The 12,705-nt window shown below is 39.7% G+C and overlaps 1 protein-coding gene across 1 annotated transcript; it reads right to left on the bottom strand.

Annotated features, from left to right (window-relative positions):
* Window positions 1–636: 636 nt before the first annotated feature.
* LOC121088944 (C-type lectin domain family 5 member A-like) lies at window positions 637–12,574 on the bottom strand. The gene is made up of 7 exons (XM_040595628.1): window positions 12,391–12,574; window positions 10,488–10,559; window positions 9,354–9,443; window positions 5,325–5,390; window positions 4,275–4,417; window positions 3,469–3,575; window positions 637–2,771 (listed from the first exon to the last, which is right to left on the bottom strand). The coding sequence occupies exons 1-7, from the start codon at window positions 12,470–12,472 to the stop codon at window positions 2,630–2,632; spliced, it is 702 nt and encodes a 233-aa protein (XP_040451562.1). The 5' UTR covers window positions 12,473–12,574; the 3' UTR covers window positions 637–2,629.
* Between the last annotated feature and the right edge of the window lie 131 nt (window positions 12,575–12,705).

The following is a 12,705-nucleotide window of genomic DNA, read 5'->3' on the forward strand; positions in this document are numbered from 1 at the left end:
TAAGCATTTTCTCTTCAGCGTGTACTCAGCCACCTAGCTCTGCTGATACATTCATTAAGGGATCATTCTGGTTAACTAAAATCAAACTGTGCAGGGGGGGAACTGCGTGGAAATCATGCGTTTATGTCAGCAGCATCACAGCTGAAATTGGATGAGACAACTCTTACCAACTAGGGAAGTGAGGCTGGAGGAACATTGCCCCGGTAACTGAGCGGAGTAACCCAGTTAATACACTAAAGACCACATTTTGCTTGAAACACGATGGAATATAGGTCTATGAAAACAGGACAAGCCCTGAGGAACAGCTCTTGGAGGTGTCTCTTAATGCCAGCTTCTTCTTGATAATGGTCAATAATGGAGCCTACCATACATCTAGGATGTGCCCTATGAGGTTGACACTGTCAGCCTGGCCTATCCAAATCAGTGTCAGTCTATTTGCCCAACTGCATAAAAAATTAAAACCAGTCTTCTATTTCTCTGCAGGTACCAGCCACAGAAGTTCTGAGAGGTTAAGTTTGCATTGGTTTGAGATTCCCTGACCTTGGCATCAGGTTGTGACCCTGACCAAATCAGTGTGGAATGTTACACCCCTTCCTTGCAGTGGGCACGCCAAAAGATAATCAAGGAATCTCAAACTGTAAACTTAAGGTTTATTTAAAAACTAAGGTAACAAAACCAGAAAAAGATAACTTTATCAACAAAGAAAGCACAGAGACAGAGTAAATAAACCACTTTCAGTCAAACTTCCTCCCTTGTTAGGGATTTCCTTGTAAGCAGTGTGTGCTCTTGAGCCCTGTGACTTTCTGTGGCTTTCTGGGTTTGATGGACTTTGTGTAGTTCCACAGTGGCCCTAGGGCAGCTTCCCCTTTGCTGTCATCTCTGATGCCCAGCTGCTTGGATCCGCTGCTTGCTGAAGACTCCAAACTCCCCCTAGGTCCAGCGGCTCTGAGGGAAGAGACATTTCCCTGCCCCTCACCTTCAGTAGGGGACACCTGGTCACTGGGCAGCAGCTGGAATATGAAAATAAAAGGACAGTGCTCTGTAACAACATAGAGAGCACTCTCTCACCCCCTCCAGCAAACTGAGTGTGAACAGATAGCCAGCCCCTCCAGCACAGCTTCTTTCTGAAGTAACAGTTTATATTCTGATTTCAGCCACTGCCGTTATCCTCTTACAACTACACATTCTTCCCTTGTTCCTGGTGATTAAAAGTCAGTGAGGGAGCTACAAATATGTTTCAAGTCTTGACGAATGAGCCAGTGGGGAGTATTGCTTGTTTGAGGGACATAAAAATGTGCTTTCAAGTCAGAATGAGAGAATTTTTCCCATATGGTTCCATTTTCTCTTCCCTTGGCCACAACATTTTGAGTATAAGATGTTTGAGTAAGCAAAAACTTTCATTTTTTCCCGAATGAGAAAGCATGTCATCACTGTCACTTCATCAAGAAATCCACAGAGCTTTCTCCATCCTGCAGATGAAGGAGAGAGCCATGACTGGCACCATTTTAAGTAGGAATTATTCTGCCTCAGAGGAGATGGTAAGAATGATAATCCTCGGAGTCACAAAGCCCCCAGGTCCCAAGAGTTGCTGAAACACATTGGAAGAGCTTTGGTAGTATACACTGTTTGCAGGTCACATCTCTGCTCTACCAGTGCCACCTGTTTCTGGTGTTAATTCTAACTTTTCTGGAGACGAAAATCTTCATGCATGATTTTCTTCTTTGATCATTGTCCAAGAAACACAGTCTGCTGGTTGTCATTCTCTGTAGGTTGCTCTCATACTTCTCACCAGCTTCTTCACAGGTAACTGTGTTGTTTATTTGACCATTTGCTGTCCAGTTGAGCCATCGTTATCCCTCTCTTTTTCAGCCTTTGGTGGTCTCTATTGCTTTTCATACTGTGCCCTTCCCCAGGAGGGCCAAGTCTAAATCTAATATATTTTCCCTGACCTGCACAGGACTAGTGGTGACCTCATGCACAGAGCTGTGGTGTAGGACTGTTTCCCTTTTGGTCAATTACATTTTAGCCCTTCAGAGTCTGGTGTTCAGTGTGCTTTTTTAACAGAGACAATCTTTTACAGAGTAAGATTTATACACACACACATTTTACTTTGTCCTGTTAATCCTATCTATGACACATGGCAATGAGAGCGATTGCAATTTTCTACAGTTTTCTATGTAGATTTCTACAAAATATAAATATGTGTTAACCTTCACCGTGGCTGCAGGGATGCCCAGTGCATGGCAAGGCTTTGAAATGTCTCCTTGTGCACAGAGATTTGAACATATGGGTATATATTCATGTGTCTATGAGACATAGGATCTGGTTTTGATCACATCTATCACCAAGACTGGACTTGTATCACCTAGCAGTGGCTGCCTGAAAGTCAGTTATCTGGTATGAGTAAGTCATCCAGACTCTTAATGTGTGAAAATCCAGGCTCTTTTAGAGGGGGATCCATTCTGTCTCAGACACCCATCTTGGGAAAGGATGTGCTAACCTTGGCGAGGTGTCCAGAGGGAGCCTGCAGGAGTCCCTTTGACTAGACAGCTAAAGATAAATAAGACAAATCATATCTGTCATTCCTACAGGAAGCTGGGGGTGACATTCTTGCCTGGACCTCTTGTTTTTACTTCTCCTGCCTTTCTGTAATATTTGCAGCTTTTTCACACATATTTTGTGTTGTTGAGGATCCATAGCAAGATGCAGTTTCTACTTTGCCATGCCCAATGACAGCGCAGCAATAATTTACGTCTCCTCCTATATTAAACCTGAACAGGGAGAGAAAGTTGGATTTAGTTTCGTTCCTCACCTAGCTGAATGCAATGCAGTCAGTATCACGTCCACGAAAGGCAAAGCGGCACCTGGCCTTGCTGCTAAGCTTCATTATTGTCAGTGGAATTAGTGTTGTTTATTTGACCATTTGCTGTCCAGTTGAGCCATCGTTATCACTCTCTTTTTCAGCCTTTGGTGGTCTCTATTGCTTTTCATACTAAACTTTTCAACAGTGGCCTTGTTGGAGTCTCCCCCCCCCCCCCTTTTAATTGGCTTCCCTAGACCTCAACAGAAGCATATAGGCTATGCTTTCCCATCCAGAGACCTTCCTTTTCTTTGGTAGCCTCCATTCCATGGTTCTGACACCATCACACTCTCCCTTGTTCCTGCCTGGTATATCCTTCCCTTCCCCACTGAACTCCATCTGGTCAGATTCCTCCTTCCCCACCAGAACCACAGCTGTATCCTCCCTTGCCATCCTGATGTGACACGCCTGTGTTCCCATGTGACTTACAAGCTCCCTTTGACTTGTCACAGGGATGTGCTGAAGCACCTGAATCTCAAGGAATAAGGTTGCTAGAAATTGCAGTCCCTGACCTTGCTCGTACGCCCTGTTGCTGGCTCTATTGGTTTGGGTTTTTTCCCCACTATTTCCGGACGTTGCAGCACAGTGACTTGCCAGAATAAGCTTACATGTCTTTGCTAAGTTCCACATCGTTAATCCACTTCCACTTCTCGTTCTTACTGCGTTTGAGACCAAGCAAGTAGTAGTGACCTGTTGATTGTGAAGCAAGATAATCCTAGAAAGGAAACCATGATAATACGTTAAAATTACATTTCCTTCCCCAGAGCCACGCAGAAAGCCAACATAGAAAGTACAATGTGCATCTCTTTCCACAGCTTCAGAAGCTGAATTTTTCCATTTTCATTTAATCTCCTCTCTCTTCCTGAGTCTCAGTAGGAATAGAATATATATTAAATGCTATACATTTAATTATACATTTAATTAATTTATTAATTAATAATTAATATTTTTAATGTTTAATTATACATTTAATGGAGCACCATTAAAGCTATACATTGTAGTTAGCCAGATGTGACTTGATACCTGGAGACACTTTTCTTTTCTGATTGTGATGGGAAAGCCTTTTCAGTTTTTGTCAAAGCAATGACTCTCACAAATGAGTGTCTGTTTGACTTGCTTGGTCTTGGTTTGCATGCTAAATCTCTTTAAACTATAAGTCAGCTAGGCAGAGTTTTCTTCTTCCCATGGGAGCATGCTTGGGGAGAGAAGCTTCCAGATATAAGACTTCAACCACCAAGATGCATCTTCCTGTGAAGGTGTTTGCTACCATACAGAGGTGCTTGGTGTATATGGCTAGAGGTAGATTATAGATGCCCAAAGACATGTAACATGAGAAGACACAAGTGTAACCCATCAGCCTTTTGGCATACAGGTCAAGCCACCCAAGAAGCAGCCCCATGAATTTAGATCTCACCAGTTCTTCCTTGTTCTCAATGATCACCAGGTCTGAACCCATGTCAGTACATTCTTTACGGGAGGCATTCCAATCATTTTTTTTCAACTCCTGAGAAAAGAAGTAGCATTTTTTCCCATTTTTTTCCCAGGGGTGGGGGCAGCCTGCATGAGGAAAGAACAGATGTGGAAAAATCCATGTTCCCACTAACAAAAGGATCCCATTACAAAAGAAAGTTAAGAGAGTAAGTTACAACCAGAAAAGTACCTGTGCGGTCCTGCTTATAATTTTCACCAGACCACCAGGGTTCCCTGCCAGTCTCTGTAGCTAATACCAGCCCAAGAGTCACCAGGCATGAGTCAGAGAAGTAGAATCACAGATAATGTTATCCAGCTTTTTGAATCTTTGCTCAGATGATGAAGAGAAAGTCAGGACAAAAAGCATTCAGTTTTCAAAAGTCTTATTTGCCTGCTACCCAATGTGGCAGTAGTGACGCTACTGAGAGAAAGAACGTTTCTCTCCATTGCCAGGCAGGGTGCTGGGTGGAACAGAGAATGGGAACTGGGGAGGGTGACATGAGTCAGGGAGACAGGGACTGTGCGATACAGTTTAGTCGGTTATCCAGCAGCTCCTAAACAGCAAAAGGGAATTACATTTGGTTAAAATGCTAAGAACGGAGGGGTATTTGGAAAGCAGCACATGCACGTTGATCTGTCACACTCACTACAATGCCGTGATACCAAAGGGGTTGTTATATTCATGTCTGTTCACCCGCCACAGGCTCCTCTGCACCAGCATGAGAGTTCTTCCCTCTGAAACTGTAATGCAGTGCTGACCAAGCACTACTTTTAAAGAAGATGAGTATCTGAAATGTCTCTGGCTTTGAGAGCTCCTCCTATGAGTGTTCAGGGTAAAGCTATTTATTCCCGAGATGTCAGATTTTTTTTTTTTTTTTTGGTTTGGATTTTTTTTTTCCTTCTGAGCAAAATCTAGTTACTCCACCCCCCATCCCCAAAAGGCAATGTAACAGGCTTCTGGAAAATGTCTTTTGAATGACAGAGAGTTACCTACCTAGTGCCTCTTCAGCGGTGGCGGAGGATAATTTTGAGTTATGTGGGCTGCTCACAGTTGGATAGTCTGGAAATAAGAATACAATTTCTGCTTTGGATGGCTGACCATTTTGCCATACACTGTCAGAGCTCTCCTAGACCTCTTTGAACTCCACTGTCACCCCACACAGAAACTCTGCTCCTCACCTTTTTGCCTCTCCATTGAAAACAAACAACCCCAAATGTAGTACCATACTACGGAGAAGTTTTCCAAAGAGCCTAAATCTGAAACTTAACAAAAAATGTTCCACACATTTTCAGAGTGGTGGTAAGTGTGGTGTACAGCATACATTTAACTACAGCAATAAGAAATAAGAGCCATTTTGAAGAGCTCAGTGCTCGAGCCAGTCTGTCCTTGGATAAGCATGCTCCCACACAGGTTGGAGCTGCGGTCACGGTCTGCTTCTACCCAAACAACGGGGCTGATGTATTCAGGCAGAACACACCTGTGCCTCAGCTGGAAGCTAGTCCAACAGTCTCAGACCAAAATAAGACAACATCATAGTCAAAATGAAGCAACTTTTAGCCCTATGACGATCATAAAGAGAATACAGAAATTATTTTTTTTTGGCTGGTAACTACAAATACCCCTAATGGCTGAAATATCCCCTCAATTATGTTATTAAATGATTCAGTGCAATATTCAACGTTGAAATAATTGACAAATATATGCTTGTCTTATACAACGTATCGCTTCTCCGCACATATCTTGTTTCAGTTTTATCTATAGGCCATCAAGGTTTCAGAAACCTAATGCCAAAAATATCCAGAAGGACTTCAGGGACCACCAGACTCCAAAGTGAGCAGTGATATAAATGTATCCCAGTTTTAATACAAAGGATTAATCAGTTCCTTCTGTAAGCCTAGACCCAGACAGTGAGTGATGAAAGGAAGTAAGTATGAAATAACAGTATTGTTTTGGGACATGATTGGTAATACTTGCTTTCCCAGAAAACAGTTACTGGGCCCAGTTCCTCTGTTTTGTAATTTTGCCACAGGGTTTCCAGCACCTGAAGGGACCTAGGATTTTTCTATACTGTCCTTTCTTCTTTTTATAGCATTAGCACTAATAAATAATATTTTAAATAATACCTCACAGAGCCTGCATGATTGCCTTTTTTGTTTTGCTGGGATCGTAATGAGCTGGCATCTCCTGGTGCCAAACAGTTGTCAAACTGCCCTTTTACAAATTGCTGAAGTATGAATTGTAAAAGCCACTACAGACTTTGAAACCACAGTGCCTAGGAAGTCCTACTGATCTACGTTTCTTTCCTCACAGCAGACAAGAACTAGACTTTTGGAACTGTGAGAAAAAAAGTTGCACTGTAGCACCTAAAATCAGATGCTGGCAAGTGATATCACAGTTTTTACATTTACAATTCAAAGATCAAAGCTGATCAATAAATGTCTAATTTTGCAGAGACTATATTATTTACCCTGTTCCTTTTAGGGATTGGCTTCCAATACACTTGTGTAAGAGAATATGAGTCTTAGATGTCATTATAAAAAAAAACCACAACCAACCAACCAAGATGTATGTCTGAACGTTGGAATACAAACGTTCTTAAAGCTCTGGTGTATAGAATTACATCCAAAGCTGTATACAGAGATACTAATTATAAAGTCTGCATTATATTTTATAGAATATTAAAACAGATAATCATAGTGGAAATTATGAAGTTAAAGCTGAAGACTGAGAAGTTCAAGAAGCAACCGCAAGTCTGGAAGAGAGAGAAATGATTTTAGTCTTCAGGAAGTTCTCAAAAACATGATATGGAGGAACAACAGGACCATTTAATTTTAGAAGCTGAAGAAGTTTTGCATATAGCCTGAGCCTGTGTGTAGAAGCTTGAAGTACTGCTTGTAAAGATACCCTGCAGTGCTTAGTATATAATAGTACCAAATACTGGTACTAAAACTACCTAACATCACTTAAAAGTATTTATATCTGTGAAAAATTAGAAATTAATGCATACTGATAGATATGCATTACAAAAATAAACACCATTCTACTGATTCTCCTACTGGATGGAAATCAATTTGCAAGACATAAATGGTAGGTCAATATTTTCTCCTGGAATATTGCCGCCTTGAAGTCTGAAATCTGTCTGAGAGATTCAGACCGCAGCATTACTGAAAATGTTTCAAAGGCCCTGAAACCTAACAAAGCAGTAATGTGTTATTTACTAATTGGAGCAACTTAACACTGAATTTTCTTGTGCTTAAGTCATATGCTAATTTGGAACATCAAGGCTTTCTTTGCCTTTTACTGAATCCCTAGAGCAACAAGAAAAAATAAAACAGAAAAATCAGTTTGAAATTTTATGGTTTTCATGCATATATGCATTTATATGTGTGTATCTTGAGGCTGGATATCAGCTCCTGGTTTAAGAAAAGAGAAAAATTCATATGAAGGAGCATTTGAAACAAAGTCAGACCTGCCTGTTCTTGGAAGAGGATCTCATGAACTGCAGGGCCAATTTTTCAATTACTAACGATAAATTTTCTCTCAAGAAAAAAGAAAATAACACTACTATAAAAATCTTAAACATTTCTGATCAGGTTCCACTGAGTAAAATTGTTGTCATTTTTATGAACAGAAATGGAAAATGCCTTCTGGCCTGCTGAGCTCTTGTATGATGGAGTGATATCGAAAGATGACACTTTAGTTCATTTAAACAAGCTGTTTGTCAGCAATGGTTTATTTGGCAAAACAAGATTGTATGGAAAACACATGTAAAATTAAAACTTAGAAATAAAACAGTCAAAATGGTAAAAGTTTTCATTTTGAGTACAAGTGAGAACTGTACGCTATTGAAATAATAAATTAATTTGATTGAGTTTCTCAAGTTTGATCTAGATCTCAAGTTTCTTAGGAGTATATTTTCAGTTCACTGAGGCAGTACTGAACCCAACAAAATAACAATAACTGAAGCCAGACCTGAATCAAAGTCTATGACTCCTCATTTGACTCCTGCTCTATTAAATGCTGGTAATTTCACCTTGTTATGTTGTGTTGTTCTGGGTTTTTTGGTTTTCTTTTCTTAATTTTACCCTTCCTGTGGTATTTTACATTTTATAAAGGTCAGAGGACTATCAGACATCTGTCCTTTACTCTTTGCCTTGAAAAATGCCATCAATTACTTCCCACAACCCTATTTTTTAAGTTCTGTGGATCAAAGGTTTTGGTGTGTTTTCACAAAGAGTTTCTCCATGTGCATCTCTGCATAGCTGGCAAACTCTGAGACTTGAGAGTGATCGATTGTGGAAACCTCTTAAGCTTGTTCAGCTGTCAGAGGATGAAAAGAAACACGCAACCACATCCAAAATTTAAAAATGATACCTTGAAAATATTCAAGGGGAAGTACCACACAGCTCCAATAAAATCTGTTTTAGTCTAATGGAGATAAGAATGCTTTCTTTCTAAAAAAATACCTTTTAATGTAGTTCAAAGACTGTTATGAACTCAGTGATATATATGCAGAGAAGCCTAGTACCAGGTTTTTGTCTGAGTAATGTGCAAACAAATTCCTTTAAGTTGTGTCTTAGCTATGTCTTTCAAATGAGCTTTTTTTCATATTTATTTGAAAAATATATGAATATAAGTTTTGGTGTTATGGACATCTTGGTGACATGATACAAAATCATCACCTTGGAATATTCTCGTGCATAGCAATCGTAGTAGCATTATCTAATCTTGTCTTGTTTCTTCAAAATATTTGTATAATGAATTATTTATTATTTGAACACTCAGTTTTTTAATTGGTTTTGGCTTTTTTTTTTTTTTTTTTTCTTTTGGAATTTTAAACTTTCAGGCCATTTGACTCTTTTATGGATTTCCTCTTACACCCATGGTTGGCTGAAAACTCCTGTCCTGTGCCTACAAACTAGCTTTCTGTTGTTACTGGGTTTGGATGTCATGACTTAGGTCTCAGTGGGTGGGTGAGAGTCACAAATTAATTGCAGTTATTACATTTTCAGCAGTACTTACAAATGAGCACCAGACACACCACTAAGACCAGTAGGAGGATTACCACAGCGACCGATACAGCAACACATGTTCTGGAGCAACATCTTTTACCTACAGATAGGTGGAAAAAAATAAAGATTAGGGGAACAGCTGGAAAAGGAACACTTCATCTTCATTCAAGAGCTGGAAGACATATGGCCCAAATGAAAAAATGGATATACTGTCAAATTTTAAGAGACATTAAGTGTGAGATAGCTGGGTTACTAATGCTGTTTTGTAATCCCATTCTTAAAGCTATCTTTGTACCCAGGGACTAGAAAGTAACAGATCTAATGTGAATTAAAACTAAAAAATTAAAAAAGTTCTAGAGGACATCTGCAAACTTTGGTCTGCTGTTCTGACCATACAGTCACAGAATCATTTAGGATGGAAGCAACCTTTTCAGATCACTTTGTCCAACTCCCCTGCTCAAGCAGTGTCAGCTAAAGCAGGTTGTCCAGGACCATGCACAGTCAGGTTTTGAATATCTCCTGGAATGAAGACTCTATGTTAGGAATTATTCAGAAGGAAAATGAACAAAAATAATGGATTTTTTTCTGCCACGTGGTTTTCTATATCCATGATTCCCTTCTACCTTCAATGATGCATTCAGTTCTACTACCCCTATTTCAAAAAGCATATAGGAAAAGGTTCAGGGAAGGGTGTGTGCTGTGTGTAGAACCAAAGGGAGGTTGGGCAACTTTGTAGAAGAGAAATCCACTGAGGATACGTGAATAGAAACACATTTGTCTCAGTAAGTCCCTGTGTAGATGCATGCACATGGAGCATTACGGGAAGGTATCGTACATGCCTACCCTCTTTTTATTCATCTCTACTTGTTCACTTATGCCTGCACTTGGAGACAGGAGGCTGGGCTAGGTGGTTTGATGATCTGGCCCAAAATATCCTTGTGTTCCTATACCAGTGAAGCCAAAGTGGTTTAGCTGTATATAATGCAACATGCCAACGGCCCCCTGCACTGGCTGTGAAGCTGAGAACTGTATCATCGCTCTTCCTGCAGTTTTATATCACTGCATTTTTGGGTAATAAGGAACGGTCTTCTGTGCTCTCATTGTTTAAATTCATATCAGTTTAAGCAGACAGCTGAAAACTCACCAGATGATGTGTAGCTACTAGCTACAGCATTCGTGTCTAGGGATTGCACTTTCACTTCTGCATATGTAGAACCTAAAACCAGACAAAAATAACAGAGAACAGAGAAAGCTGAGAAACAACTTAAATGGAACAAAAATGACTGAAATGCTAAATACATGACAGCAACTGATTTATGTTACAGTGTTTAACCATGTCCAAATAATATTTTTTTCCATCGCATTCACACCTTAAAGGACTTGCTGTAGGCAGAAACAGACCTTGTTTCTCTTCAGTGCAGAGAATAACAGAGGAGGCATGGGCATGGGCATATGCATTTTAAACCTAAACAAAAATGATGAGAAATGTGTAAGGTTGTTTGATTTATTCAGTCCATATCCATATGTGAGTGCAGAGAAAGGCTACAACATCAAAGCAATCCTGAAAACTGCAGATCATGCTAAATTTGAAGAAGTTACTAGCTAATGATAACATGACGAGAAAACTGAAAACTATTCTAACATCTGGAGATAATAAATACAAATGAACATGGAAGAAAACATGGGGAAGAAAGGAAGGGCAAGGACAAATAAAAAAGGGGTAGAAAGTAAGAAATACGATGTTGCAGTTTTACAAAACATTCAAAGTCATCCTGATACACAGCACTGAGCCCCTTTGTTTTTATCACCATACAGAGTTAATGTCTTCTATGAGTTTAAGTGCATTCTTCTGGCTTATGGAATTAATTTCATTCCTTTGTGAACACTACATTTAATCTAGGGAATCCACTATCAAAGAGAAAATAGCAAACTCAAGGAAAAAAACCAAGACAGAAGTCAGTGTTTGAGCTCTTTTCTGTAAGATATGTGTAATCAATGGGAAATACTGTGCATAAATTAAGTGAACATATAGAAGAGTTGATAGGGGTTTTCCAGAAAGGCACAAATAGAGGAATGTAGGAATATTATTAAAACTAAAACCTGCAAGCTGGAGTACATGGATTAAATTAGAAGGAAAATGGAACCTTTAATCAGTTGACATCTGTTGTGGGTGCCTGTCAATTTAGCCATGAAGTAATCTGTCAAAAGCGGTGATAGAAACAATGTTTCTTGGGGCATTAGAAACTCCAGCCGTCTGAAAATAGATGCCCAGGGATCACACTTTATGCAAAAGACAAGAATAGGATGCAAAGAAATAGAAATTACTGTTTCTGTTGAAGAGGTAGTAAGGTTAAAAAGAAAGGGAAGAAAAAAGAATATGAAATACAGAGACAAAGTGTGTGAAGTCTGTTATTTTATGATGTAATTTTAAGTGATGTAGCAATACCAGCGCAAAAGTTTATGCAATGATTCTCAGTCCGTTAAAGAAAGGAAATTTTACTTTAGAATTTATACTAAATTTATACTAAATCAAACTAAAACTGTCCATGAAACATTTTATGCTTAATTTCTTAAATAGGTAGTTTGTACAGACTATACAAGCCAGTAGGAAGAAAACCCAAAGGAATGCCTACTACGCTCAGCAAACACAAACAGGCTACGCATGAGACTGCTTCAAACAGCAGAAACATCAGGCACTGGGTCTCCTGGTTGGTTTGCTGCAGGCATCAGTCTGCTGCATGAGAACATGACTGGTTCAGGACCAGTTGATGTTCAGGTGTGGAATGATCTCCTACATTGATAGAAACTACCCTTAATTTTACAGAAGAAACTCCCCCTCACACTTGCACCTTATCGCATGAAAAGTAGACCTTATAACAATCCCCTTTTCTTGGTAACAAACCTACATGAACACCCCATCTGTGCATTTTTCACAGCACTGCCCCTCACATTTCCATTGTCCTCTTCAGGGCTTCGGTGGTCTTTCAAATACAAGTGACAGAGGCTGAAGAATACAAAGAAAGCTCAGTGGAGATCAATCGACTCACCTTGGACATCAGTGACCTTGTATAGACTGGGCCTCGTTGGTTCAGTCAAGTTCAAGTCAGCGTAAAGGAGATTTTCTGACATTCTTGCTCCCCCTTCTCCTGTTTTTCTCTCACTGCTGTTTTTAAAATCTACTCTAGACTGACAATGACACAGAGCTCCTTCCCCTCTAACCTCAGCAGCAAGTTCTTTCCTCTTTCGGTCTTATACAAAACCATAGTGAGAAGGGAAGCCTAATGCTGATTGTTTTTTTTTATAGTAGTGTGTTAAGTGCAAGGGTGTAACCTTGATGTAGTCACCTTTGTCAGGAGGTTTTT

This window comes from Falco naumanni, chromosome 5 (genome assembly GCF_017639655.2).
Source record: "Falco naumanni isolate bFalNau1 chromosome 5, bFalNau1.pat, whole genome shotgun sequence".
In the NCBI taxonomy this organism is placed as follows: domain Eukaryota; kingdom Metazoa; phylum Chordata; class Aves; order Falconiformes; family Falconidae; genus Falco; species Falco naumanni.